Consider the following 27507-nt stretch of genomic DNA (forward strand, 5'->3'; position numbering starts at 1 on the left):
GGGGGCGGGTGAGTCGTGCCCATTTTCTTGATTGCATTTCCGTCCCACTTCCCACCTTGATATTTCCTGATTTCCTCTTGGTCTAGGCTTCTGCCAGCTCAGAGTCTCACCAGTGAGATTGCCGGACGTACACACATCAGAGAGAGAAAAGGACCTCGTTTTTCCCCGGCCCCTGCCCGAGGGTGAGCTGTTCAGCCGGAAGTTTTTCTGAATTTACCAGGTACTTAGGTAAGGTCTAAAGCTCCAGGGATGGCTAACAGAACTAACAGAAAATTGAACCTCAGTAGCCAAGCCTGGATGTTGTGAAGAACAGTCCACTGAAGGTGAAAGTACATACTTTCAAGACAGGGCAGGAATTTAGAACCGGAAGTTTGGACCCAACTACTTGTTGGCAATTCAGTTTACCACTGACATAATGGGACTGTACCTACATCCTGCGAGTACTGTAATGATTGAAAATCAATGTATGTAAAACATTCTGCCAGGAAATGTAAACCAAACTTTTAAGTTGGTGGAAAAATGATAAGGAAGGCTTGCCCCATGGTCCCAGCACCGGCCTCCTAACTTGAGTATGAACCAAACAGAAGATGGTTGAAGAGGTTGTGTTACATGCAGACTTTACACTGTCACAACAGTAGTTCATTTGGAAGAGTTGGTTTCATTCCTGTTCTTTGGGAGAGGTGCCTAGTTTTTCTGAAGGAAAAGCAGAGTTCAGAGAAGTGAACATAATATAGTATGTGTCCATTTAGAAAGGCTATAGAGGAGTGAGTCTCAACTTTCCTAACACCAAGACCTAACTTTTAATACACTTCCTCATGTTGTGGTGACCTCCAACCATCAAATTATTTTTGTTGCTACTTCATAACTAATTTTGCCACTGCTGTGAATCGTAATGTAAATATCTATGTCCTCTCTCCCTCTCTCCCTCCCTCTCTCTCTCTCTCCCCTCAAACTCACAGAGATCTGCCTGCTTCTGCCTCCCAAGTGCTTGGATTAAAGGTGTGCGCCACTACTGCCCGGCAATATTTGTGTTTTCTGATGGTCTTAGGCAATCTCCGTGAAAGGATCACTCAACCCCCAAAGGATCCACAAGTTGAGAACAATTGCTGTGGAGCCTGAGCAGATGGATTAGAGGCAGAGGAGAGAGATAGGAAAAAAAAAAAAACAACAACAACAACACTGTAGCAAGATGAAAAATATCACAGTTAATATGGAAACATTTCATGTGCTATTTGACAAATTTCAATTTCTCCTAACCTACCAATCTATATTATAGCCTCTAAAACTAGACTTCTGTAATTTCAGGATCAGCTCTGCCAGATACCATTGGTGACTGACTGTCTTAGTCACTGTTCTATTGCTCTGAAGAGACACCATGACCAAAGCAACTGTTATAAAAGAAAGCATTGAATTTGGGGTTTGCCTACAGTTTTAGACCATTAGCATCATAGCAGGAAGCATGTTGGCACGCAGGCAGACACTGGAGCAATCGCTGAGAACTACATCCTGATTTGTAGGCACACAGAGAGAGAGAGACTCTGGGCTTTGCATGGGCTTTTGAAACCTGAAAGCACACCCCCAGTGACTTAGGTCCTCCAACAAGACCACACCTCTTAATCCTTCTAATCCTTTCAAATAGTGCTACTCTTTGGTAACTAAGCATTCAAATATATGAGCCACCAGGGGCCATTCTTGTTCAAAGCACAACAGTGACTTTATTAGCCTCACTTTACTGATTTATAAAAGGCAGGTGAGGATCTATGTTGTATTTGGTATGGGGGTTAATGTAGTTAATGTATAAAGCACAGTAAATACCCAATAGCTACTGCAATTGTTAGGCCTTTCAGTGGATGAGGTTAGTCTGTCTTTATTGTGATCAATAACATTTAGACTTACTCGATCATCATTTGTGTTTTTTTACTTTCTGTGACTGTTTTTGCCTACATGTATGTATGTGCATCACAGGCATGCATGGTACCCTCAAATGAGAAAAGGAAACCTGATCTGAAACTGCAGTTACAGACAGTTGTGAGCTGCCATTTGGGTGCTAGGGAGCAGACCTGGATCCTCTGCACAGATAGCAAGTGCTCTGAGCTGGTGTCTCAGCCTCAAATTTGGGGCACCTTTCCATGAAGACAATCCATTCAAGAAACACTAAATATTCTTTCTCTCTTGACAGATGAGAGCAGAATGGCAGGGTGTTGTCAGGAATGCACAGATTTGCTCAGAGCCTGTCAGTTTTCCCTACACTCTAGGGCTTCCTCCTTAAGACCCCCAAAAGCTTTATCTGTGGAAGTGAGATGAAAAAGAAAGCTGGCCCTAGAAGAGACTCACAGTAAGTGAGAAGAGAGGGGCGGCTATACAAGCAGACAGGACCATCTGATGTCATGGAGACACTAGTCTCCGGCTTGAGCTGTGCTTGGATTTCGGGTTGTGTCACTCCCAAAATTATGTTTTAGAAGCTACGCCCTGTGGTTGCTGGAGGCTGTTGTGTAGGTACAGCTTTCTAGTGGATAAAATGGGCTAGAGAAACCCTGTGATTTATGCATGGGAGCTGTTTCTTCTCAGCAGCTGCCATAGCCCGGTCATTGGTACATTATTTAAAAACAAAGGACAAAAACCAAAACCTATGTACGTGAGTATACGTTTATGTCTATATTGCATATATTAATTCATAATGAAGACTTGTATATTAGAATGTTACAATTAGAAAAACATCTAACATTGGACAGTGAATGAGGATAGGAAGTTTTAGTTCTTCCATCTCTGGAAAAAAATTGCGTTTGTTTTTGAATGTTGACTTCCAGCTAAGGTGCATTTTCTAGGGCCAGTAAAATGGCTCAGTGGGTAAAGGCACTTGTCACAAAGCCTTATGACCTGAGTGTGATTCCTGAGGCCCCACATGGTAGAAGGAGGAACTGAGTCCTACAAGCTGTCCTCTAATCTCCACATTTAATATACATTAGTGTATAGCACGTATACACACACATATAAATGTAATAAAATAAATGTTAAGTGTATTTCCAGTGCTGTCCTTTTTTCGTTTCGAAGGGCTAGCTTTTTAAGTTGTGAATCTCAACCTCATATGGGTTAGCCCAAATGAAGGGGGAGGGTCATATGAAAATTTCACAACAGTAAGAGCATTCTGAATGTGTAACAATCAAATAGGAATTTAAAACATCAGACAAATGATCCACGGTGTGTTGCATTGTGGAGCTTCACTGCAGCCTTGGTTTGAATGCACAGCTGTACTGCGTGGGCTGTGGCACCACGTGACTCCAAAAAACTGCTGTCCCAAACACCTCAGCTCAAATTTAGGACTATTGTGTCTTGTGAATTGTCATGTTTTTACTCTACATACAAAGCTTTCTGCCCTTATAGGACCAGCACTGACGATTGTAAAATCAGATTTTAATCAACTCTGAAAAAGTTAGTATCAAATATTAAGCCAATATTGAATTCTTTATGTAAAAGGTAAGCAATTACATTCATTTCAAATGCAAATTTGTTTTAACCTGTTTCCATTTGTGTGTGTGAATATGATCCATGCATGTGGAGGTCTGAGACGACAACAGGAATCCTCCATTCATCTACCTTATTCACTAAGGCAGGATCTCTCAGTCAAACCTAGAGCTCATTAGCATAGCTGGTTTCTCCAGCCGACTTGCTCTGGGGATTCTCTCTTTGCCCCCTGAGGCTGGAATCAGAGGCAGGCTGTCCTACCCACCTGGCATTTACATGGGTTCTGGGGATTGAAACTTCTGCTCTCACCATTGAGCCATCTCCTCAGCCACCTCATCTTTAATAAATGGTAAGATTATATGTGTATTTTCTTTATGATTTGTTATTAATGATTGTTTTGGTTTTTCGAGACAGGGTTTCTCTGTGTAGCTTTGCGCCTTTCCTGGAACTCATTCTGTAGATCAGGCTGGCCTCAAACTCACAGAGATCCACCTGCCTCTGTCTCCCTGAGTGCTGGGATTAAAGGTGTGTGCACCACCACCGCCCAGCCTTTTTACATTTATTTTATGTACATAGGTTTTATGACAATTTCTTTGGCAAAAAGAGGCTGTGAATAGAAACTGTGTAAGCGGCTGTGCCCGGGGCTTACAGATACATGGTTCTGGTTAAGAGTGAAAGAAGCTGTGTGTTCTTCAGTCACAGCAAGCTGGGAAAGGGTGGTGGAGAATGCACTCAGATTAAGTTAGTTATGCTCCAGGCTCTCCTGTTAAATGATGGGGACTCTTAGACCATATTTACTCTTCTCTCTTGAGGAACTGGGCTTTCCCCAGGAGAAGAGTGGGTCTTGGAAGCCAAGAGCCTGGCCTTCCGGGTTTAAAAGCCTCTGAAACCGCTACTCTTGAGCAGTGGCTGGTCTGCCCTTGGAGAATGAGTTGCTTTATATTGAGAGCATTTGTGACAGTTGCCTTTATGAATATATTTGTTGCTTATTTTAATTCTCTTTGTACCCAATTTTATATTTAGCTTCCTGTATGGGTCTTCTGTAGGGCAAAGGCACTTACTGACCCATTTTTCCTTTATCTGATTTGGTTGTTTAGTCTCCAATTCTAAAAATTGCTCTTGGAGTTGCTGACTTGTTTCATTTTTTTTAAAAAATCACTTAAGTTTTGCATTAGTTTAAATTTTGCTTTGCATTTTGGCTTGGGATTAGAACAGAATTTCCAAACGTTTCTGCAGTGGTTCTATGCATGCCTCTGCCATTTTGTTCTATGTATTTGTGCAAAATGACCTCCTTTAATTCTAATTTTTATGTGTGAGTGACATTTGTCTTTCTGTGTGTGACTTATATAACAGTGATCTCTAGTTCCATCCATTTTCTTGAAAATGACATTACATAGTTTTTCCTTGTGGTTGATAATGTAAGTTTTCTCTGTCTATACTTAAGCTTTACTTTTTTACAAATAATTTAGATACTGCCCTGTGAAGGCTCTTACTTTCTTTGAATTTAATTTAAAAATACAGCTCGTGTACATTTAAGCTGTTTACATACTTTAAACAACTCACACATTTCGTGAAGGCTCTGGTTTCTAGAACTTTCTGAACTAGGTCCTTACCAGAGTTTCTTCTTTTCTCAGATATTTACTGCTCTGAACTTCACTACAGCATGGCTTCAGAGTGCTGTAAAGTGAGCTCCAGCCACTAAATGAGGACTAGGATTCTGGTGTAAAGTTTTCTAGGTTACACTCTTAATGGCCTGTAGTTAGGTTTTTTTTTTTTTTTATAATGTTGCAGGATGAATTTCCATCTTTTAATTGTTTAAACAACTATCATCTGAAAGAGTAACTTTTATACTGTTCACTGTTAAAATATTAGTTTTCCCTTAGCATTTATTTCTAATAGCTGTAATTTTTTTGATATAACTAATGTAAATGTTTGATAGATGAGAAACTAGATGGAGTTGAAACAATTGAGAATAAAGTTGAGATGGAGTTTAGAAAAAATTAGAAAGTGTTGTATACCCTTTCTTTGTGAGTAATATTTTAAGTCTTTGAGAATTTCATACAGTGTATCTTGATCATATTCACAGACCTCCCCCTTCACCCCTTCCAGGTCACTCCTTCCTTCCTCCTTCCTCTCCTCCCCCACCCCTTCCTCCTTCCTCTCCTCCCCCACTCCTTCCTCCCCCACCCCTTCCTCCTTCCTCTCCTCCCCCACCCCTTCCTCCTTCCTCTCCTCGCCCACCCCTTCCTCCTTCCTCTCCTCCCCCACCCCTTCCTCCTTCCTCTCCTCCCCCACCCCGTCTTTCTTTTCTTCACCTTAGATTTTAAGGCAGGGTCATTCTCTGACTATGGAATTCACTGATTTGTCTCGGCTGGCAGGCCAGTGAGCTCCAGGCCTCCGCCAGCCCTCCTTGTCCGCCCCACCCCCCACCCCCAGCTCTAGGGTTCTGGATCCTCGCTGATGTGCCTGGCTTTTACATGGGTCCTGGGGGTCTGGACTCAGGTCTTCATGTTACATGGCAAGCACTTGGTGTCCAAAGTATCTTTCCAACCCCCAATAGCAATAATTTTTATGTTTCTTCACTTGTGTCAACTTGAAATGATGTTATAGTCAAAGGAAATTGACTTTTTTTTTTTCACAAACATTTGTACTAGGTTTTATAATTTATGATTTATATGAAGTCTCATTAGAATGTACAGAAGATATATATATATATATGTATTATTCTGATGTCTAATATTCTTATGACTGTAATAATTTCATCTTATTTAAATATAAGAACTTAGTTCTTAAATTGTAATATTTGTGTTTCTGAATTCCTTTTCTCTCTAATGTGAATGTTTGTTTATTTGGTCACATATGTGTCTATGGGGAGGGTACATGTGTGTGCATGCTAATGGAGGTCAGAGGACATTCTTCATGCCTGGACCACCTTTTTTGAGACAGGGTTTCTCATTGGTCTGGGGCTGGCTGATGAGGCTAGGCTGGCTGGCCACCTCGCCCACGGGCATCACAGGCATCCATTTGTCTCCATCTTCTCAGATCTAGGATCACAAGCATGTACCCCATCCATCCACAAGGCCCAGCTTTTAAAAAGTGCGGGTGCTGGTGATTGAACTCAGGTCCTTGTACTTGCAAGGCGATCTCCTTACCTGCTGAGCTGTCTCTCCAACTCTGTTCATTGTCTTTGAAAGTAATGCTTAGAAGATGGGCTCCGTGGTTGCAGTTTACCACATACCTACAATAAATCATTCACTAATGAAACTGGGGAGGGGCTGAGGGGAGGAATCGGTGTGCAAAGCTTGCTCTGCAGGCCCGAGGACCTGAGTTTGGATCCCCAGCACCCATGGAAATGCCTGATGTGGCCGCCGTGCACCTCTGACTCACCACTAGGGTGCTAAAACAGGTGGATTCTGGGAAGTTGGCGTTACTTGCCGGCCTCTGCATATATGCGTTCACGGGAATGAGCACCTATACAATCACTTGCACATAAAGCCTTGGCCTGGTTCACTTGGCAAGAGTTCCCAAGAGTCCTTGCTGTAGTGATGTAGTAAGGTATTTATAAACCGTTAATATGTCCAGTGATGTTTAAATTTTAAAAAGTGTGTGATGTGTGTATGTGTGTATAGGTACTGTGCCACGTATTTCTGGAGGTCCGAGGACAACTCTGGGAGTCAATGCTTTTCTTTCCCCCTAATGTGGCAAACTTGGCAGCAAGAACCTTTACCCGCTGAGCCGTCTCCTAACCCTCCGATGACACTTTATAAATGATCTACCCTGCTGGCTTATCAAACTCCGTAGTGCATCTTTAAAACCATAATTTTTCACACTGAGTACTAATTATTGAACAACATCCTACAATAATGTTTTCTGTTGTTTTTTTTTTTCAAACCCTCTTGGTGTCTCTAGAAGTTAGAAAGAATATCTATTTTTTTAAAAGATTTACCTTTTCCATTATGAAATCACTCGTAGATCATTTATAAGCTCATGTAGTTTCTCATATGTATGTGAGTAAACTAGAATATGATCATATCACTTTGCAGATAATATGTTACTGTATGCTCTGCAGTCTTTGATGTATGTTCATTATACTGTTTTGGAATCTTTTTATTGAAGAACACTATTAGGAGGAAAAAAAACAGTATTACTTACTATCATCTCAAGTTGGAGAAAGAAATGTGGTTCAAATTAGTAACCTGTGCCGTGAGTGGTATGACCTTTCCCTGCAGGTTTTCAAGGCTGAGTGACCTCATGTGCAATTTTTTTACAATTAACCTTTCTGTTTCAGTCCTTTCATTTGCTCTGTTTTTATCAGCTTCCACAGAAGTGTGTGAAACACACACACACACACACACACACACTCCACATTTCAAAGTGATTTGTGTTATCATTTTGTTATGGGACCTTGGAGAAAGAACCTTGGTCTCTGATCCCCAAGAAAGGTGTGAACTGGAGATAAGAGACATGCAGCTGTTCATTTTTGTGCACATTGCTTTCTTTGCAGAGTACTTAGCCTTTAGATGTCATGAATTGTCTTCTAAATGTAATGCCGTTTTCTTCTCAGAACCTGGAAGAATCCCTAGCGATGAAGCTGAGTCTCATCAAAGTCGTTAATGGCTGTCGTCTAGGAACAATTCAGAACCTGGGCAAGGCAGGCGACTGCACGGTGGACATCCCGGGCTGTCTTCTCTACACCAGGACGGGCTCTGCCCCACACCTGACGCATCACACACTGCATAATATCCATGGGGTCCCAGCCATGGCCCAGCTCACACTGTCAACCTTGTGAGTGCTGACCCTAACCATTCAGGTATCCAGCCCTTGGATGTAACAGAGAGAGAGGAAGGTTTCTTTTCTTTCTTTCTTTTCTCATATGCATAATTTATAGATTTTAAAAATGAAATCAGAAGAAAAGTGTAGACAAATTGCTAAACGGTCTTATTAATAAAAAACTACGGAGCCGGAAAGGAAAAGCCACAGCTAACCTCACCTCACCCACTCTGCAGCTTCCAAAGAGAGACCTACTTCCTGTATACCCACGCCTATATGCCTTTCTCTTCTGCTCCCTCATTTGCTTTCTCAGTCCAGCTACGTCACTTCCTCTTCCTGCCCAGCTCTGTCACTTCCTGTCTGTCGGTACAGACCTCCAGACCTCTGGTTAGTGCTGGGATTAAAGGCATGTGTCACCACGCCTGGCTCTGTTCCCCAGTGTGGCCTTGAACTCGCAGAGATCCAGACAGATCGTATCCTCCCAAGTGATAGGATTAAAGGCATGTGCTGCCATTGCCTGACTTCTATGTTTACTTATAGTGGCTGGCTTTTTCCTCTGATCCTCAGATAAAGTTTATTGGGGGACACAATACATCACCACAGAAAAGTATTAAATATTATACAACATTTGGTCCAACCCGGAACCACCAGCCAGACCTGTCTGGCAATGCTTTGCATTTCCTTCGAACTTTCAGGCCCTTTCTCCTCCTCCCTGCATGTAAGAACAAGTGGAGTTCAAAGGTTCCTGTGCCCTCTGCACCCACAGTTGCTGGTACAGCTTTACTGAAATGAGATCAATGGAGTCAAATCATTTTGTTTAGTACAAACTGTTCCATTGAAGCTATTGAATGATCAAGTAACTGAGCTATTGTGTTAACAGTGATTTTAAAGGGGCAAGAAAAGGCAGAAAATCCAGGTGTTCTGAAGCAGCTGTGGTTTTGTCAGTGTTTCTTCTCATGCCGCACTGGCAAATTGTCTACCTCCCCTTTAATGAGCCCAGCCCTGCCCATTGCACCTCTTGAAAAGCCATGGGCTTTGGTGTTGAGGATGGCATTCACTAGTGTGTGGCTTAGCGGGTGAGGAGAAGAGGGCTTCGGTGTTGCAGAGTAGCTAAAGAATGATCCGTTGCTATGGCATGCATTGTTCTGTGTTTTTTGCAGGGCAGAACATCATGAAGTCTTGGCAGAGTATAAGAAAGGAGTTGGGAGCTTTATAGGTAACGATGATTTCAATTACATCTATGTGTGATTTGTGATGTGTTAATTTGGAGTTTGGAAGTCCTGCTGATTCACTGTGATTTGCTCATACATTTATTTCTTTTTAATAATCATCTTTGGGGCATCTAAGAACGAAGCATTGGGGATTGAAGGTTCTGGAAAACACACATGATTCTTGCTGCTTTGTAGAGTCAAGTTTATATACATATATCATTACAGACCACACGGGGCGTATATCTGCTCTGGGTACATGTGAAAGGGGATCAGAATAAAGAATTTTTGAGGAAGAAGGTGAGGGGCATCTTGGTTGGACTAGGGGAAAACAGGTGTCAGGCAGGTCAGGGTGGAAGCAGTGGTCGTGGTAAGCAGGTATGGGGTAGGCAGCACCCCAAGTTATGAGCCGAGACTAGAGCCGAGACCACAGCGTCTATACACTCCCGAGCTGTCTCCCCAGGCACGAGCCTCATTCATGAAGAAGAGGATGCAGATGTGTCTGACAGGTTAGTACTATCTTTTGTTCCGGAGGTAGGACTCTGTGTGCAGATGTATGTGCCCCATTAGTTGTGGGAAAGCCTTAAAGGTAGTGGCTACAGAACCAGGTCCTCCGTGGACCACTTTCTCCTCAACTCCCCCAACATCTAGGCCTCATTAGGTAAATGACTCCTGTATCCTTGGTCATCCATCCTTCTGCTTTAGAGGGAAGCTGCCTGATGCCTCACTGATTCAGAAGAGGGGATTATGTAATCTCAGTGTCCGTCAACTGAGAACAATTGTATTTACCAGCTTTGAAGGCTCTAGGCCTTTCATTTAGTGCCCATGACTAGCGTGCACTTGCTGGAGATAATTGTAATAACGGAAACTTAGCAAATTTCAGTGGTAGAAAGGTAGAACACTGCAGGGGCTTTTAACTTTTTAAATTTGTTTTCATCTTTTTTTTTTTTTAAGTGAAATCCTATGGGAAATGTGGGGTACCATATGAAATTTAAGTATATATGGTTGACTAATCATTTTTTAAATATTTACTTTATGTACCTGAATGTTTTGTCTGCATGTGTGTGTGTACCATGTGTATGCCTGGTAACCACAGAAATCAGAAGAGGGTGTTAGATCCTCTGGAACCTGAGTTAGAGGTGGCTTTGAGATGTGGGTGCTGGGAATTGAACCCAGGTCCTCTGCAAGAGCAGCCAGTGCTCTTAACTATTGAGCCATCTCTCCAGCCCTTAGCTTATTAATCATTTAAAAAGATTTTTTAGACCAAATTATTTCCTTTCTGACTTAAAGATCGTCAGAACTCTCATCTTGGGTCCATGAAACATACTGAAAGTGAGATTCAATTTAGATCCATTCACAGTATCCTACAGCTTCCCTGTAATCCTGTCCTGGGGACCCATGATTATTGTTAACCTGCCTCTGCCTCTCGAGTGCTGGGGGTTAAAGGCCTGTGCCACCACCGCCTGGTTGAGTTAGCATACTTGATGATGAGTTCTGAGCCAAAAGTGGTAGCACAGGCCAGAAATCATAGCAATGGTGAGGAAGAGGCAGGAGCATCAGAGTTCAAGGCTAGCCTGGGCTGCAGAGTGAATTTGAGACTAGCCTGAGTAAACCCTGTTTCAAGAAAACCAAAAACCAGCTGGGCGGTGGTGGCACACGCCTTTAATCCCAGCACTCGGGAGGCAGAGCCAGGCGGATCTCTGTGAGTTCGAGGCCAGCCTGGTCTACAGAGCGAGATCCAGGAAAGGCACAAAGCTACACAAAGAAACCCTGTCTCGAAAAACCGGAAAAAAAAAAAAAAAAAAAAAGAAAACCAAAAACTAAACAAACAAAATAAAACAAGAAACTCAGATATTAAAAGTCTTTAAATCAAATTTGGACTGATCAGTGTGTCACTGAAATGTTTCATTAAACATAACTTTAAAGTCCTACAGTTTAAAAATATTTTAAACACTTTAGAAATCCAAGTTCTCTTTAAAAACTCAATGTCTTCTTGAAAGTCCAAAGTCTCTGAACTATGGGCCCCATTCAGTATGCAATTTTTTTCTTCTTTTTATATATTGTATATAAAATAAAATAATATATTTATATAAGAAATAAATTACATACTTCCTTACTCTAATGGGGAAGAACCAGGACACAGTCATAATCAAATCAAAGCAAGACCAGAATTCAAAAGTATAAAAAGTTTAGTGCTAGCCGGGCATGGTGGCACACATCTTTAATCCCAGTACTCATGAGCCAGAGGCAGGCGGGTCTCAGGGCTGGCTTGGTCTACAGAGTGAGTTCCAGGACAGCCAGGGCTGTTATACAGAAACCTTGTCTCAAAAAACAAAAAAAAAAAAAAGAAAGAAAGAAAGAAAGAAAGAAAGAAAGAAAGAAAGAAAAGTTCATTGCTTCACATCTGAGGTTCACTCACGATTGTCTGTGTTCCAAAGGACCCTAGCAGTGGCCCTTCTCCAGCTCTGCAACCTAGCACACACAGCTTATTTAATAGGCCAGGCCAGCTCCATCCCACAGTTGCTGCTGTCCTTGACAGACGTCTCCTGGTCTGGCATCTTCAATATGCTGGGCTCTCCACAAGCTGCACCTTAGCCAATGGCCTGGCCTCCCTTCAGGGACTCCAACCCTGTCACATGGTACCAGTCCTCAGCTTCTCTCCCTAACCCCTGAAGTCCTGGGGTTTCCACGCAATTGAGGCTGCACCATCACCAGTGGACTCTCTGGGCTCTCATAGTGCCAAGCTTCAGCTGCTCTCCGTGACCTCTTTATGCCTTCAAAACCAGTATCGTGGGAGATTCTTCCAAAGTTCAGCTGCCAGCATGAGATGCTGCCTTGGCCCTCTCTAGACCACTGCTTCTGTGTGCTGATGCCTTACTGATGCTGATTTCTTAATCATTGCTGGTTTTTACCTCATTGATGGTTTTACCACATTGATGCTGCTGATCTCTTGAATCATTGCTGGTTTTTACCTCATTGATGGTTTTACCACATTGATGCTGATCTCTTGAATCATTGCTGGTTTTTCAGTTCCTGCTAACCAGTATAGATTGTCCCAGGAAAGCAAAGGTTTCACATTAGTGGTTCAGGTGTCTTATTAATCACAGCTCACTCCTCAGCTCTAGCTGACCAGAACCACAGATTCTCAATTCAGAATATCCTTAGATGACCCTAATAGAGTCTTTGAGGGACTCTGAAACTTCACAAGCCAGGTCCCCACTTTCTATCTGTCTCAGCATTATCTTCCAGGCCCCACAACAGCTCAGTAAGCTCTGAGCACTCAATGGCTTTCCAGCCCCAAGTTCCAGAGTCTTTCTTTCCACAATACTGCCCAAAACAACATGGGCAGGTCTGTCACAGCAGTGTCCCTTGAACCAGATACCAGTTTCTGTCTTAGTTAGGGTTTCTGCTGCTCTGATAAAGACACTGTGACCAAAAGCAACTTGGGGTGGGAAGGGTGTATTTAAAGACTTACATGGTCTGACAAAAACTGAAGCAGAGGCCCCAGAGGAACACTGCTTGCTCTGTGTGACTTGCTCGGCCTGCTTTAGTATAGAACCCAGGGCCACTGGCCCAGGGATGGCACTGCTATAGTAAGCTGGGTCTTCCAACATTAATCATTAGTCAAAAAAGTGCCCAACAGGCTTGTCTGTAGGCTAATGTCATGGAGGCAGTTTCTCAGTTGAATTCCTTCTCAGCACAATGTGAAGTTTTACATTGAATTCTTTTAGGCTGGAAGGTCCCCAATCCTTTTCTCCCTTTTCACAGGCCTTCTAGAAATCCAAGATCAGGTTCCAGCTGTGGGCTGAGGTTAGAGTTGCTTTATCTATGCGCACATGCTGGCATGCTGGGAAGCTTTTCCCATAGCCCTTTGAACGGTTCTTTTTGTGTCTACACAGGCATGCCAGAATCCCTCTTCTACTGCTCCCTGCACGATCCAGTCAGCCCCGGCCCTGCTGGTTATGTGACAAATAAGGTGTGTTCTCAGAAGGACCCTCAAGACTGCAGCCCTGTCCCGGGAAGCCCAATGGTGGCCCTCAGCTGCTAGCACGATTCCTTCATGCCCTCTGTGATGATGATTTAACAGACTGTGACGATTCATAAGATTGAGGAGGTCTGCTTGAAGATGAGTTATGTTCAGGAACAGATCCTCAGCATTTTTATGTTGTTGGAAAAACTTAGAGCAGCAGTTCTCAACCTGTGGGTCTCGACCCTTTTGGGAGCTCAAACAACCCTTTCACAGGGGTCACATACCGGATGTTTACATTATGATTTATAGCAGTAGCAAAATTACACTTAGGTAGTAGCAACAAAAATAATTTCATGATTGGGGTCACCACAACATGAGGAACTGTATTAAAGGGTCGAAGCATTAGGAAGATTGAGAACCACTTAGAGGGTGGAGGAAGGTCAAGTACCTGCCAAATGGGAAATTGCTGAGAGGAGAGTAGAAATAGTCTTTGGATGTGGCTTTCTGTGTGTGGTTTTAACACTCCGAGAAGAGAGGGAGAGTTGGTGATGCGTTAGTTATGCAGGTGGACCTGTATGTAGTGGAACCTCAGTCAGTGCCGCTGCTGGTAGATCAGAATTCGGAAGGCTGGATCTCTCGGTCAGTGCCGCTGTTGGTAGATCAGAAGTCGGAAGGCTGGATCTCTCGGTCAGTGCCGCTGTTGGTAGATCAGAAGTCGGAAGGCTGGATCTCTCGGTCAGTGCCGCTGTTGGTAGATCAGAATTCGGAAGGCTGGATCTCTCGGTCAGTACTGCTGCTGGTAGATCAGAAGTCGGAAGGCTGGATCTCTCGGTCAGTGCCGCTGCTGGTAGATCAGAATTTGGAAGGCTGGATCTCTAGCCAGAGCTTGTAGTGAGTGAAGAATGGTATCGGTAGCTCCCTGAAAAGTTTCACCAGAGCTCTGTTAGCACCACCCTTAGGACAGCTTCAGGCAGGGCTCAGTGGGCACCACTGCCCTGCAAGCGCACTCACTTCCTCTACACTGTCTGTTAATTTCCCTTATGAGTACTGTGGTGTTTTCCCCAAGACAGGGTTTTTTTGGGTTTTTTTTCTTGAGACAGGGCTTCTCTGTATCCCTGGCTGTCCTGGGACTCCCTGTAGACTAGACTGGCCTTGAACTCACAGAGATCTGCCTGCCTCTGCCTCCCGAGTGCTGGGATTAAAGGCATGGGCCACTGCCACCAATGCCACCACCACCCAGCATGAATACTGTTTTCAATTGTGCTTCTGACTTATGCTTTTGATTTTTAATTTGAACTTAAAAAGAGTATGTTTTTCTATTTGTATAAATATAAATTGCTGCAAAAACTTAGAGGAGAGAGCAATGAATTGTGTCCAGGATCTGAGGTGAACACATTAGAGCAGGTAGTATTTAAATCAGTTTTCTCAGGGATGTATAGTATTTAGCCAGACTAGGAAGTAAGAGGAAAGTATTTATGTTCAAATATACTGTCGTGGGAGGTAAAAAGATCTCAGAGTCTAGTTCCATGGGCTTGAGGTGTGGTGGAGGAGACACAAGTGGAGACAGGGAGGGTTGCACCAGACAGACATGGTAAAGAAGTCTCGGAATAGTTCAGAATTTGGACTGGTTGACCATTGAAGGATATTCTCAAGGCCAAAAGTTCCTAGAAAATTTGGAATGTGGTAAATCTCTTCCTCACCACATCTAGGGTATGGAATTGACACATCTCTCCAGTTAGGGATTACCACATCTAGGGTAGAGAATTGACAAATCTCTCCAGTTAGGAATCACCACGTCTAGGGTAGGGAATTGACACATCTCTCCAGTTAGGAATCACCATGTCTAGGGTATGGAATTGACATATCTCTCCAGTTAGGGATTACCACATCTAGGGTAGAGAATTGACAAATCTCTCCAGTTAGGAATCACCACGTCTAGGGTAGGGAATTGACACATCTCTCCAGTTAGGAATCACCATGTCTAGGGTATGGAATTGACACATCTCTCCAGTTAGGAATTACCACATCTAGGGGTAGAGAATTGACACATCTCTCCAGTTAGGAATCGCCACGTCCGGATGAATTATTTCCTTTTTATCTTTATGTTACTCTTGTTAATTCCTCATCTCTTGCTCCACGGCAGTCTGTGTCCGTGTGGGGTTTTGGAGGTCGCGTGGAAATGACTGTTTCCAAGTTCATGGCGATTCAGGAGGCCCTGCAGCCAGACTGGTTCCAGTGCCTCTCAGATGGGGAGGCATCGTGTGCAGAAGCAACTTCCATAAAAAGGGCCAGGAAGTCTGTGGATCGGTCACTTCAGTTCCTGGACAGCTGTTTGCGACTACAGGAAGAGTCTGAGGTGAGGCTGCCCGTTAGCCCCTCTGTGGAAATGCCCACCTCCCTTCTGCTTCCAGATGTGCCTCAGCTGTCCCTCTGCCCACATCCGTGCTCCTCTTTATCTCTACCTGTCCTGTTTTCCTTTGCTGAACCCAGGAAGTTTCCTTCTCCAGGATTCCATCGTAAACTTTCCACTGTGCTCTGTGTTGTCCCCAAACCTCCCTTAGTTTTTGTTATTTGGTGAACCATTTTGAAAATGTACACACTATCAGTTTCCTTTACTAACTGAGAGTCATAACCACATACATACTGGACTGTAGCTAAGTTGTGCATTAGAATGTTCCAACTCAGGCAGTTGGACTCCTGGTCTCATTTTCTCAAGCCTAGTCTCTCTTAATACTTAACTTCAGCTTATGGATTCACCAGGTTCCTCAGCCCAGGAATTTAAACGTTTTAAGACTTCCTGATCATGCACATTTACTATCTAATTGCATGCTCCTCCTTGATCCCTTTTTTTTTTTTTTGGTTTTTCTAGACAGGGTTTCTCTGTGTAGCTTTGCGCCTTTCCTGGAACTCGCTTTGGAGACCAGGCTGGCCTCGAACTCACAGAGATCCGCCCGGCTCCTTGATCCCTCTCTTTAAACATGTCTCGAATCTTCTTCCTTCTCACACTTCCTGTTGCACTATTTCTCATGTCGGTGGTCATCTCTGGCTGTCTTAGCTGCTTCCATTCTCGTTTGTCTTCAGCTCTGCTTTCTAGGAGATCGCTGTAAAGCAGGGATGTGAGCCCACTGCCTATTTCCTACACAGTTCCGTGGTTCTTCACCTTAGCTCTCACAGTCTACTGCCGCCTGGCACACCCCTGCTCATCGTGGACTGCTTTATCCTGTGACTGGAGTCTGGTCTTTCTGAGTGGTTTGCAGTTCCTTGAAGCATTCATTTGTTTCATTCTGGGCCACCTATACCCAGATATTTCCCCCTGGATTCTTCTTTTCTTATCTCCAGGCATATTCCCTCTCCTGCTTCCATCAGGCTCATTTCATTCACTCATCAATTTATGAGACTGTCCCTGACATTTCCAGGAAGTTCCAGTCATCGTTTGTGTGTGTGTGCTGGAGCCCCGGCCATGCTGTACCGCACCGATTTCTTTATGCAGTTGCTTTTATTAAGCTGTGGTCTCCATACACTCGGTTTTTACATGCCAGTTTTGTATCGTTATCATACAGCGGAATGTCTGGCATACAGTAAGCCAACAGTGAAGTGTTAGGGTGAGCTGAACATGGCTGTGTCAGTAAATCTCAGCCTGAGAGCAGGCTAGTGAGTGGTAAAGGATACAGCACAGAGCAGAGGACGCAAGGAAGCAAAGGGGAGTGAGCAGTCAGATTTGGTGGCTCACTCCTGTAACGCCAGCACTCAGCACATGGGATACTGAGGCAGAAGGATCGTGAATTCAGGGCCAGCCTAGGCTATCTAGAGAGAGCTTGTCTGAAAAACAAATGGGAATGGTGATTGGTGGGGCCAATTTGGACTTCAGCAGTAAACTATATTTTGGTTAGTAAGCTTAATTAGGGAACTTCGCTGCTGACCTGAGTAGAACTAGGTTTGCAGAGGAGACCAGCATAGTGATTTTGCTCTGGATCTGGGTGGTTGGTAATTGGCTTACTAACCAAGTTTGTCCTATTTGTAACATCGGTTAAAGGAATGTGGCAGAGACTAGAGAGTCCGAGTGAGTCTTGAGTCCCTCGTCTGAGTTCCTCAGTCAGCCCTATCATCAGTTATTGTGCGTGTTTTTAAGTGTTGGGGCCCCCTTCTGTGTCCCGAGTGCTTCTGTCCTGATATTACTAATAGTGCCTCCTTTCCTAAGTGTTCCATTTTAAACAGTAGAGTACACAACCAAACTTCTACCCATGAACAGGAGTTTCCTACACAAAGCTGTGATGGTGATGTGAAGGGGCAGGTCTATACAGCCGTCCGCTCTACACATGCATACAACTTTTCCTTTTTCTGTGGTTCCTTCCTCTTCTTGGTTCCTGGATCTTACTCTTTTTTTGTTGTTTATTTGGTTATTTTTTGTTTCTTTTTGTTTTTCGAGACAGTATTTCTCTATGTATCCTTGGCTGTCCTGGAACTTGCTCTGTAGACCAGGCTGGCCTTGAACTCAGAGATCAACCTGCCTCTGCCTCCCAAGTGCTGGGATTAAATGTGTGTCCCACCACCGTCTGGCTATGGATTGTATTCTTAATACCATTTGGTACTGAAGCTCTGCCATGTCATTTTTTCCTCAGATAATCCCTAGGTTAGGGATAGTAAGTGGTTTCATCCAGGTGGTTGGAATTGTGCCAATGCTGCAGGAAGAGAGTTGTCTCTTAGCCAGATCTGCTGTGGAAGCAGGAAGGGGAAGTGGTGGCATCCTGCCCGGCATCTACTGAAATAGTCTGGGCACTTTGATTTGTATCACACCTATCTATAACTTGCTTCACATGTTTCGTGGTTAAATGAACAGTTGTCATGTGTATGTCCCGGTGATTTAGAATACACTGGACAGAATAATTGTCACACCCTTCACTGTTGTAGAACTACTTCCTGTCTTTGTGCTTGCCACCATCTCCTTGGACTCCTAAAACAGTAAGCAGCAGCCATTCCAGAATCCTACCCCTGTCCTACTGTCGGATGTCACCGCTCCTCTTCATCACAGCCACTGCCTTAGTCCAGGTCCTGCTATCCTTCACCAAGACTGGGGAAGCTGCCTGTGCCCTCTCCTCAACCATAATTACCCCTGAAGTACTCTACACTAAACAAGATGAATAGTCTGGTTGTCCCTTCTGTTAAGGAGCACATCCCTCCCACAGCACTCCAGATTCCTTCTCCGCCCTCCTTTCCTCTTACAGCAACTTGTGACTTGTGTGTCTCCTGCAAGGCTTATCTTCCGAGGCACTTGCGTATATTTAGTACATAGGTAGGCATATCTGCAGTACATGAATGCGATCATATGTAAAGCGGTTTGCATGTTTTCTACTAACTGTCCTAAAATGCTCCCCATCAATGCATGTGTTAGTATTTCTTCTGCATTCTTTGTAAAACAGCTTAGGAAGCTGTACTGTTTTTAATCTCTAGTTTAGTTCTTCATTCTCCTGTACATCTTTGAAAATATACCTTGATACACATGCATCAATACATTTATAAGAGAGATTGAATTTTATGATTCAAAGATAAGAGGATTGGCATTTTGATAAACACTGTCTACTTGTCCCTGTTTTAGTCACTTTTGCTGTGACAGAACATCGTGACTAGGAGACCTCATAAGAGAAGCCATCTAATTGGGCTTGGCAGTTTCAGAGGGTTAGAGTCCGTGATGACGAGGTGGCAGGAGAAGCTGAGAGCTCCCATCTTGATGTGCAAACAGGAGGCATTAGAACATACTGGGGACGGTGTGGACTTTTGTAACTTTAAACCCACTCCCAGTGACACCTCCTCCAACAAGGCCACACCTCCTAATCCTTCCCCAACAGCCAAGTGTGAACCGAGTATTCAAATGCCTGAGACTTATGGGGGGATCCCATTGAAACCACCCCCCCTCCTAAGAGCTGAGCTAATGTTTGCTCTGGTTATCTGCGTGTAGAAATGCTCTTTCTCCACACTTTGGACCCACTGTCTTGTCTCTGTTAAGTGTTTCACTGCTGAGGTGAGGGTCTCATTGTTTCCCACCTGCATTTCATTTCTAGTGACTTCAGTAGCCTTGTGTGTGCAGAGCACCTGCATTTATAGAGTTTTGTTTTCATAAGTTCTGTCTAGTTTGGGGGTGGGGACGGTCATTTCCTTCAAGAACTTTCTAGAGCTCTTTCTGTTGTATAGATATTTATTCTTCCAAAGAATAAGTTCTTTGCCTTTGTTATGGTTGTTGCACTTGAGAAGGTCTGAGGTCTTCCTGTTTATGCAGGTCAGCCATTTCCCGTGAGCCTTTTAGCTTGCCTAACAAGGCCCTTCTCCTACACCGACAATAAAAATTCAACAAAGTTTCTAATAATTGTATATGTGTATTTTTTATATTTAGATGTTAGTTTTATCAAATTTGGCTCTTTGAAGATGGGAGCAGGGATCTTTATTTTTTTTTTAAGTAGATAGTCCAGTTGTCTTAGGAATAGACTGCCTCTGTTCCTAAAGTTACATGTAGCTGAGAGATTTGGAGGTTATTCAAAGCAGACCTGGAGAGTCCTTCAAACCAAAACTCAGACTTTTCTTTTGTACTTGCTCAAAGCACATTTAGTTTCAGGGCAAACATAAAACATGTTTTTACAATGTGTTCTTGAGAGCCCTAAAGGTTCTTGGGGTGCACCACCACCCTTAAACATTTCATCTATAGTACCTTCAATGAGCTCTTTCTGTCCGTTGGCCTTCATGCAAAATTCATGCAAACAAAAGTCTCTGGTTCTTGTAATGATTGAGAGCGTTCAATTCTTTCTTCTGTCAGGTCCTTCAGAAAAGTGTGGTCATTGGAGTGATTGAAGGTGGAGATGTGATGGAAGAGAGGTTGAGGTCGGCACGAGAGACAGCCAAGCGGCCCGTGGGGGGCTTCCTTCTGGACGGCTTTCAAGGGAACCCCACGGTCCCAGAAACCAGGCTGCACTTGCTGTCGTCGGTCACCACAGAGCTGCCCGAGGACAAACCAAGGCCAGTGCTGGATTAGGATGCAGGCCAGGCTCCTGCGAGGGGGCGGGGCTGCTGTGCCGGTGTGGTGCAGTCTACACAGGGTGTGCTCCCCATGTCCTGTCTGATGCTCAGCCAGCTGGGCAGTTTCCATCAAGGCTGCTACCCTGCTTTCAGAATGCAGAGGGGGAGAATTGGCATGACATTAGTTTATTTGATTCTCATAACTGAGGGCAAATGTTACCCTGGGTCCTCTGATTCTTGAGCCAAATACAAACACTCCTTTTTATTCATTGTAATGTGGTACCTGGAGATGAGTGTAAAGTCAAGGCATGTTGAAATCTGCAGTGCCTAGCGGCATGAGGATATGCTCTGTTAATAAGGACCTTCAAGAAGTTTCTGCTTTTGTGACAAGCATTGAGTGGCATTGTTTTGTTTGTTTTTTGAATTGCTGTAACTAGTAGGGTTGGTTCTGTTGTTTACATTTTTCTCAGAGTACTGCAGTGGTAACAGAGGTGAGATGATCTCTGTTCTAGATTTCAGAGCAATTGAGGTCATACTAGTACCTAAGGTTTCTTTTCTTAGTGTATTTATTTTTACTTCTGGGGAGTCTTGTGTATTCCAGGCTGGCCTCAAACTTGCTATGGATCCTCTGGGATTATAGGCGTGTACAGTGCTGGGGATAGAGCCCAGAGCTTTGTGCATGCTAGGCAAGCACTTTACCAACTGAGCTCTATACTGCATTTTCTTGCTTTATTAAAAATACAGACGCCAAAACCAAAAACCACAGGTGACCCTAAATGTCATTCCATTGGATGAAATAAATCAGGCACGGTAAGAGGGCTCCTGTGTGTGATCTCACTCTTGAGGAACCTGAAAATGTCCCTGTCCTTGAAGTCCAGCTAGAATGGTGCTTATCAGAGGTTGGGGAGGAGGAACAAGGAGGGCAGGTAAGATGTTGTCAAAGGATGTGTACTTCCGTTTAAATTAGAGGAGTAAGGTCAGTGGGTTCATTGTGCAGCCTGATGACTAGTTCATGATGATAATATTTATTGAAAACAACAGAATGAGAATTAAGTGTTGTCACCAGAAAAATGGTAATTGTATGGGATGACGCATTTGTTATTTGGCTGCATTGGCCCATTTCATGGTGTCTACAAATCCCCAAATATCTTGTTTGTGAAAAATTTATATGTCAGTTTTAAAAAGTTTTTTTTTTTAGTCTTTTATCCGTAATGTGAATATTCTTTTTTTTTTTTTTTTTTTTTTTTTTTGGTTTTTCGAGACAGGGTTTCTCTGTGTAGCTTTGCACCTTTCCTGGAACTCACTTGGTAGCCCAGGCTGGCCTCGAACTCACAGAGATCCGCCTGGCTCTGCCTCCCGAGTGCTGGGATTAAAGGCGTGCGCCACCACCGCCCGGCGTAATGTGAATATTCTTGCCTTTTAACCTATTATATATTGGGAAATTTGGCCCTGAGATGCGATTTTGTTCTCAAGGGCTATTGGACAGAACGTGTATAATCTTAGTACTTTTTGAAAGCCAGATACAGTTACACACATGCATCTTACGGACAGCTTAGTGAATCACACTTGTGTACATGGGTGTGAAGATCCCCCAGAACAGGGGTTCACAGTCATCCTACGCATGCGCACGCATGGACTCACAGACAGACAGACAGACACACACACACACACACACACACACACACACACGCACGCACGCACGCACACACGCACACGCATGCACACAGGAACACACGCACGTACACCCGCATGCATGCATGCACACACCAATTTTTAACGTCACCCCCTTCGCTGTGCTGCAGATGAACAGCTCAGCATGAGCTTTTCTAGTCATTTTCTGGACTTTTTTTGTGCTAAGTGTTCACAGATGTCTCTTTCTGAATTTGAAAGCTGGGGTTGTTTTTCTCTAAGTGTGTAGAAATGCCAGCTTCAGTTGGAGCGGAGTTCTGAAACCTCACAGGACTTGAAGGAGGCTGTAGTCAGGAAAGCTGGCATACATATAAGGATTCTACTTGTTTAATATGACATAAACCCATTTGAAAACTCTTTTAAGAATCAGAAAGTATGAAAGCTTTTCTCCTCTAATTCATGAAAAGGGATATGGGTAGAAAAACAAACATTAAAAAAAGAAATAGTTGTGGCTAGCCAGTCCTAATCATGTACATCTCTGAGTCTTGCCTCCTGTCAAAACCTGCTTGAAAATTATTAATGCTCCCAGACTGCCTTAGCCCTTCCCTTGGAAGATACCATTTCACTTCCCAGGCAGACTTTTCATTAGCAAAGAAAATATGAAGAAAGCCAGCTAGAGCCGTAGATCCTGGAGTCAGAGCTGAAAATCTGAGAGCAAGAGGAACTATTAAATAAATCTGTAAAATACCATCAAAAATGGAGAAATAGGGCAAATTGTATCTTTTAAAAACATCTGTGCAGTGTTTAGACAGGGTGGAAAGTTGAGTCTGTGACCAGGAAGGTGGATCAGAAAGATGGGACTGGAAAATGTTCGAAAGATACTGTTTGCTTTTCAGCTACTTCCTCGGTCCCCAGGATGATTCTGTGGAGATCTTTATAATTGCTCTTGAAGTGAGACAGCAAGGCCAGGGATGAAAAGGAACTGGCCAAAGCAACACAGTGATGAAATGGCCAGTTGAGCTGGGTGTCAAGGACGTGTCCCTGTCCTTCAGAGCTCCAAGCCCTGCCTCACATACTTGCTGCCCTGAGCTTGCTTGGTCGCTGTTTTTGTGTGGTTGTTTTTAATGCCCCGTTGATTTGGAAGCTTTCTCTGATTTCTTTCTGGCCATTGGCTCACGTTGCTGCTGTTCTCATGACTGTCTTTCCAGGCTCATCTGCGGGGTCAGCCGGCCGGATGAAGTGCTCGAGTGTGTTGAAAGAGGAGTGGACTTATTTGAGAGTTTTTTCCCCTATCAAGTGACCGAGCGGGGCTGTGCCCTGACTTTCACCTTTGATTGCCAGCTGAATCCTGAAGAGACATGTGGGTCTTTAACGTTCCCCTCACTCTTGGCTTTCAATTTCTCCTATTTCCTGGGACTTTTTGGCCCAAGTCACAAGGCACAAATATGTACATGTGGCACCAGGCTTTCATAAAGGTCCATCTTGATTTCTTCTTTGTGTTCCCTGGGATGTTGGCACCTAGGTCAAGGCACTTAATATTGTACGTGGAGATCATCAATATTAGGATGTGATTTTTTTTTTTTTTTTTTTTTTTATGGTGAACAAAAACAAGACCTCCTTTGTTCACAGCCCGAAAAAGAGAAAATTCAGAGTAAATCGTGATGAAAATCTAAGGAAAGGAAACCTTTGAACAGCTTAGTAAAAGTTAATTTGTTTTTTATCCACAAAAGATTTCTTGTCTCCCTTTTGCAAGCCCCATGCAATTAACTCACAGGGAATCTCACCATCACCGGATCCTTGTGTCGCCTTTTGCTTTTGTGGGCTGTTTTTTACACACTGAGATGTGAAAGCTACTTTGTTCTGCTAATATTACTTTGAAGTGCTGCCATTTTCTTTTATTGTTTACTTATTTCAGATTCTGACACACTGGTAGTGGAAGAGGGCCCGGGCCCCAGACCATGGCCTACTCCCTTGAAGCATGTCTTCAGGGATGAGTGGCGCGTGCGCGCGCGCGTGCGCGCGCGCACACACACACACACACACACACACATGCACACACACGCACACACACACTCTCACACCCCAGCTTGCAGAGAAGGGCTTCCTTTTCTTTCTCTCACTTTCTTTTTGACTCTTTAATCATATTTGTGTCTGTGTGTACTATAAAGTCTGTGGAATTTTACCTAGTGAAGATTTTAAAGACAATTGTCAGCTCTTCCCCAAATGACAAGGATTTTCCAAAATGCCAGAGCTCTCTTGTGTTCCCTCTCAGCACACAATTCGTGTGAACAATTCCATAGCACTTTGTACTTAGTGCTTGTGTCGTTGTACTAAAATTACCCTTCTAGAACCATCTGGCTCTCTTGGACCCACACAGACTGCTATCATTCGCTTCCTGAATACCTCTTCTCCACTTCCTGTGTTGAAAGGAGCTGGATTTCTGTAGAGTAGCTGGTCTTTCTCTTGCAGTTCAAGGGAATGTTTCTCCATCAAGCAAGGAGCTCAAGGGTACTGTGGGTTTCTTGGAGGGCCAGAGTCTCCAAACAGAGGACATAAATTAAAGCCATGTTCTACATTAGCCCACTTGGAATATGTGCTATTACAAAGCCCAGTTTATTTACACGTCCATCATGATAAGTCCGTTGTTTTTTTTTTTAAAAAGTCATTCCTTTATGACAGATTATATATTATGTACTTGGATCCATGATTAGCTTGGACTTGGTTAGCTGTCTTCAGTTGTCTTGATGGTGTAGATAATAGTCTTTGGCCATCTGGGAATGTACCGCTATTTGTTTTTTTGTAGGTGATTTCCTTGGGCTAATTCTAAGAATGGAGTTACAGGGTCAAAGGTTGTGAAATTATAACTAGAATAAAATTTTTCCAGTGTGCACTCCTTATCTGATCGTTCAAGACTTTTTATTGGTTTCCCCTCAGTATTGCAACAAAATGGAATCCAAGAAGAAATAAAATGCTCGGATCAAATAAAGAAAACCGAAGCAACTGGGTGCAACCAAGAAATGACATCATTGGAAATTAATCTGAAGGAGAAAAAGTAAGAAATTTTTTGAAGTTTAGGTTTTGATTTCTGACTTTTTAATTTCAGTCTGTCTTAAGTTTATGTAACTGTTCCCTTTTCAGTTTATGACTTCGTAAAATATTTATGGTTGGACATTACTTAGGCCTTCTCAAATATGGTTCCAGAAAATCTTTTTTTTCCTCTGCAGATGACTTTGGGTACTTTGTCTTGTCAGAACACTAAGCTAGATAACTATTGCTTTAGAAAAGCTGTCAGAAAGAGGCCGAATCCATTGCTTGATTTTTTTTTTCTTTTTTCTTTTTCTTTCTTTTTTTTCTGATGACTTTTAGTAACAGAGCAAAATAAGGATTGCAAAGTCAGACACAGTGGAGCGTATACATTGAAAAGAGTCTTGAGTCCCCTTGAGTATACACAGATTCTAAATCGGCCATCAACAAAGAGTGAACTGAGAGAGGCATGGTGGGTTCACTCAGGCAGAGGCAGGTGGACCTCTGTAAGTTTGAGACCAGCCTTGATCTATATAGCAAGTTCTGGGCCAGCTGGAGCTACATAGGAAATATTGTCTCAAAAGCAAAAAGAAGAAAGAATTGAGTTGTCTTGTAACTTTGCATTTGACCAAAAGTGGTAGTCACCAGCCTCAGATTGTGGTTTCTCTGTGAGCGTAGCAATGGTGAATTTGGTTTATATAAGGAGTTGTTTCAGGGGTTCTGACTTATTCATGGTTGTCTAATAACGGTATAGACCTGAGAACTTATAAAAGAATGCAAATCCTACTTCCTATTAGTATTCTATTGTAATTTCTTGATTGTGGGTCTGAAATGATCTACATCTTTTAATATTTTCTTTAAAGTAGCCAAGACTATTGTTTCCTTTTAAACAAATATTAGGGTAATAGAAATGCTTACTAGTAAAATAGCCTTTGCATTGTAGATCTAATTGGAAATTTTAGTATGCTCATTCTCAGTGCCAAGGTTGACATTTTGGGGACAAATCCTAATACTGCGTTTGATTATGTGACCTTGAAAAAGTCATGTACCTTAGGTGATAAAAGGTAACACAAGTGTAGTATCAGGGTTAAATCCTTTTTGCTGCACTAGCTCCTTTAATAACCTCACAGTTCCAGGGAGGTGGGCTGTTAGTGTCTTTGGTTAATGAATGAGACACACGTGCACAGCTGGATGCTGAACCACATGCCCAGTTGAGTGGTAGAGCCCAGACTCAAGCCCCTGGACAAGGGATCTCACCTGAGCCCTCCTTCTAAATGTGCAGCAGTAGTCTGCATCTGAAAAAGGACAGTCAAAATGGTCATTTCCAAGAGATGCAGAGATTGGTTAAAACAGTGGACATGTGGAGCTCTGCAAGCTTCAGTAAGTTATGGAGGTTGGGCGGTGCCCGCAACACCAGTGCTTGTGAGTGGAGAAGGAGCAGTATTTGCCAGAAGAGCAGTCCTAACACCATGTGCTTTGAACCAGCTCCGGTAATGCTCGTGATGGATGACTGACCAAATGTCTCAGGCCCCAGACTTGTAAGGTTGTGTCTGTCAGAGCACGCCTTGAGCAGGTACCCAGCAGGGCACTTCTTACCATTGGTCGCCTCTCCGGTGGAGGCAGTAGCCTGTATTGTGGATTTCCTTTGTCTGTTTCTTCGAGACCTGGTTTCTTTGGGTGTCTCTAGCCACCCTGGCCTTGGTTGTCAGTTTCTTAGTCTTCACTTCCTGGACTCTCCGTCTTCCTCACTCAGGTACCAGGAAGACTTTAGCCCGCTCCTGAGCGGGTGCTCCTGTTACTGCTGTAAGAATCACACTCGCGCATACATCCACCATCTGCTGGGGACCAACGAGCTCCTGGCCGGCGTCCTGCTTATGATGCACAACTTTGAACACTACTTCAAATTTTTCTGCTCCATCCGGGAAGCACTCAAAAGTGACACACTGCCACAGTTGAAAGAACTCATCCGCAGACAAATGTCTTGAGAACTGGAAAATGCACACCTGCCTTGTCTCTGGAAACAGTGAAGAAGCAGAGATCTGAGCTTTCAACCTTCGTGGTGGGAATGAAGACATCAGCCTCAAACGGTCCATGGGAGTGTAGAGGAAGGTCTTCTGGAGAGTTCAGTGGACAACATTGATCAGAGTGATTTGAACCGTGATTTAAACTTCTTTCTAGGCTTATTCCACTAGGAGATAGAGATTCATTTAGTGAAGACAACTCGTTAGATGGGAGAGAGACTTTTGAAAGGGTGACGAGCTTCTGATGGCTGAGTGGAGAAGACTGTATGAGTAGCTTGTCATCTGAGGCACAGCCGTTGCCTGGAGAAGGAATTCACTGATTCCACCAACGGTTTTTTCATGCTCTCAGGACCTTGGGGCATACTTTGGATTTCAGTGCTCCCGTGACAGTGCAGTCATTCAGAAGGGCTCCCTTGACTTA

At 43.5% G+C, this 27507-nt stretch overlaps 1 protein-coding gene and 1 non-coding gene across 3 annotated transcripts; both read left to right on the plus strand.

The window, feature by feature from the left end:
• The first annotated feature begins 96 nt into the window (after window positions 1-96).
• Window positions 97-27418, plus strand: Qtrt2 (queuine tRNA-ribosyltransferase accessory subunit 2). 2 transcript variants are annotated; one of them, XM_059277376.1, is made up of 9 exons: window positions 97-228; window positions 8027-8247; window positions 9393-9448; window positions 13340-13416; window positions 15554-15766; window positions 20213-20412; window positions 23250-23401; window positions 24976-25093; window positions 26819-27418. In XM_059277376.1, the coding sequence occupies exons 2-9, from the start codon at window positions 8048-8050 to the stop codon at window positions 27048-27050; spliced, it is 1248 nt and encodes a 415-aa protein (XP_059133359.1). In that variant the 5' UTR covers window positions 97-228; window positions 8027-8047; the 3' UTR covers window positions 27051-27418. The 2 variants fall into 2 exon arrangements, with proteins under 2 accessions (XP_059133359.1, XP_059133360.1); XM_059277377.1 differs by lacking the exon at window positions 97-228 and having other exon boundaries at window positions 8138-8272.
• On the plus strand, window positions 2467-2599 carry LOC131923032 (small nucleolar RNA SNORA84). Its single transcript, XR_009382486.1, has one exon. It is a non-coding gene; the product is annotated as a small nucleolar RNA SNORA84 (small nucleolar RNA).
• Window positions 27419-27507: the final 89 nt, after the last annotated feature.

The sequence above is a fragment of the Peromyscus eremicus genome, chromosome 12 (genome assembly GCF_949786415.1).
Source record: "Peromyscus eremicus chromosome 12, PerEre_H2_v1, whole genome shotgun sequence".
Taxonomy (NCBI): Eukaryota; Metazoa; Chordata; class Mammalia; order Rodentia; family Cricetidae; genus Peromyscus; species Peromyscus eremicus.

Excerpts from the sequence above, each read along its gene's own strand:
- Qtrt2 (XM_059277376.1), top strand. The coding sequence starts at position 8,048 with ATGAAGCTGAGTCTCATCAAAGTCGTTAATGGCTGTCGTCTAGGAACA. Across the intron at positions 8,248-9,392 it reads CAGCTCACACTGTCAACCTT|GGCAGAACATCATGAAGTCT; the intron begins GTGAGTGCTGAC and ends TGTTTTTTGCAG. Across the intron at positions 9,449-13,339 it reads AGGAGTTGGGAGCTTTATAG|GCATGCCAGAATCCCTCTTC; the intron begins GTAACGATGATT and ends GTGTCTACACAG.